At 64.7% G+C, this 1,438-nt stretch overlaps 1 protein-coding gene across 1 annotated transcript in view; it reads left to right on the top strand.

Moving 5' to 3' along the window:
• The window catches only part of GET4 (golgi to ER traffic protein 4), a 7,512-nt gene extending 7,067 nt beyond the window's left edge, over positions 1–445 (top strand). The window contains exon 9 of the mRNA XM_008048299.1: positions 48–445. Within this exon, the coding sequence (XP_008046490.1) occupies positions 48–445 (398 nt within the window). The remainder of the gene's footprint in view (positions 1–47) is intronic.
• The last annotated feature ends 993 nt before the right edge of the window (positions 446–1,438 follow it).

Below are 1,438 nucleotides of genomic sequence, written 5' to 3'. Positions count from 1 at the left end.
GGCTCCGCAGGCCGCCTGTGTCCCCTCGAGACCGACCCACAATAAAGCACCGGCCTTGCTGCGGCCCCCGCTCCCCGTCCTTTGTCTCTGGGTCCGGGGGGGCTGCGGGCGACACAGGAGGCCTGTCCTCAGGGACCGGGCGCGTCGCCCTTGGAGTGTCCAGCGCCGGGGGGGCGGCGGCCCCTCGGACAGGCGCGCCCTGCCGGGCCGCGTGGCCTTCGCCCGAGAGCGGCTTTCCGGCGTGTCTTGGCTTTCGGCTGAGCGCAGGGTGACTCTGCAGCCACCGCAGGCCTGTCCTGTCACAGATGGCGCTCGTGCACCGGGCGCCAGCAGCCTGACGTTCCACGAGTGTGGCACACAGGGCCGTGGCCGAGGCAGCCCTGCGGGTCCAGGGCCGCTGTGCCCTGTTCTCCAACCTGGTGCCGCCCTGGAAATGCCGTGGTGAAGGGGACGCACACTCCGTCCCTCTCGAGATGCAATGTGTATTTGTGTTGGGCGATGGTTCCTTCGACCTAAGACTTTAGGTCCTAACCAAATAACCAGCCCAGGAGTGAGCATACCTGCCCTGTATCCCTGAAGCTGCTCCAGATGTTACCAGTATAATTATAAAAGGGGAAACACTTTATTTTTTCACAATTAAATAAGAGTTGCAGATGCTACACGGTGGTCGTGCATGGGAACGGGGGGCACGTGCAGCTTTATTTACTGTCAGTGCAGCTGGAGGAAGGCTGTGTGCACTGCTGAGATAATAAACCCTTTGTACCAGGCTCTGCGGTGCTGGTCTTTCTGGAAAGCCGGGTGGTGCGCAGCCAGGGGGCCTGCTGGCCCTGGGCACGCTCGGGGCTGGGGGTGCGCCTGGCAGGGGCCTCTGAGTGTCCCGAGGGGCATGTGCGGGGCCTGGGCCCGTGGAAGGCATTGTGGGACCGGTGTTGCACGTCTCCCTCGGCTGAGGCTTCGGAGATACGTCTGTGCTGTGTCACTGAAGTTCCGAAACATCGACGCCACCGGGTCACAGGCGTTGCAGCTTCCAAGAGAGGCCACGGGTGGCGGGAAGGTGGCCATGCGGAGCCCCAGGTCCTCGGGAAGGGCCGTGGGACCCGGCTGGAGTGCTCCCTGCCCCGAGGTTTGCCTTGAAGCCCCCGTCTGGTCGAGCGTGGCTGGGTGTGCAGGAACCGCTGGCGCAGAGTGAGCTCGGGATCGGTCCGGCAGGCGCAGAGCGCTCCGCCCCCAAGGGACCCCCCGCCCATGCCACTTCCACACACAGGTGACACGCACGCACCGTGTGTCTGTACCCTCACGACACCCCAGCACGGGGTACTGCTGCGGGCAGGGTCCCGTTCCACCCAGCCCATGTCGGAGCTGCATGAGGGGTCCAGGCACATCCCGCGTGACTGGCCTTCCACAAGCTGTAGGCATCCTGCCTTGTTGGAGAGTTTTC

The sequence above is a fragment of the Carlito syrichta genome, unplaced genomic scaffold (assembly GCF_000164805.1).
Source record: "Carlito syrichta isolate Samal-C Ts95f unplaced genomic scaffold, Tarsius_syrichta-2.0.1 Scaffold123320, whole genome shotgun sequence".
Lineage (NCBI taxonomy): Eukaryota > Metazoa > Chordata > Mammalia > Primates > Tarsiidae > Carlito > Carlito syrichta.
This window is presented reverse-complemented; position numbering and strand designations above follow the sequence as displayed.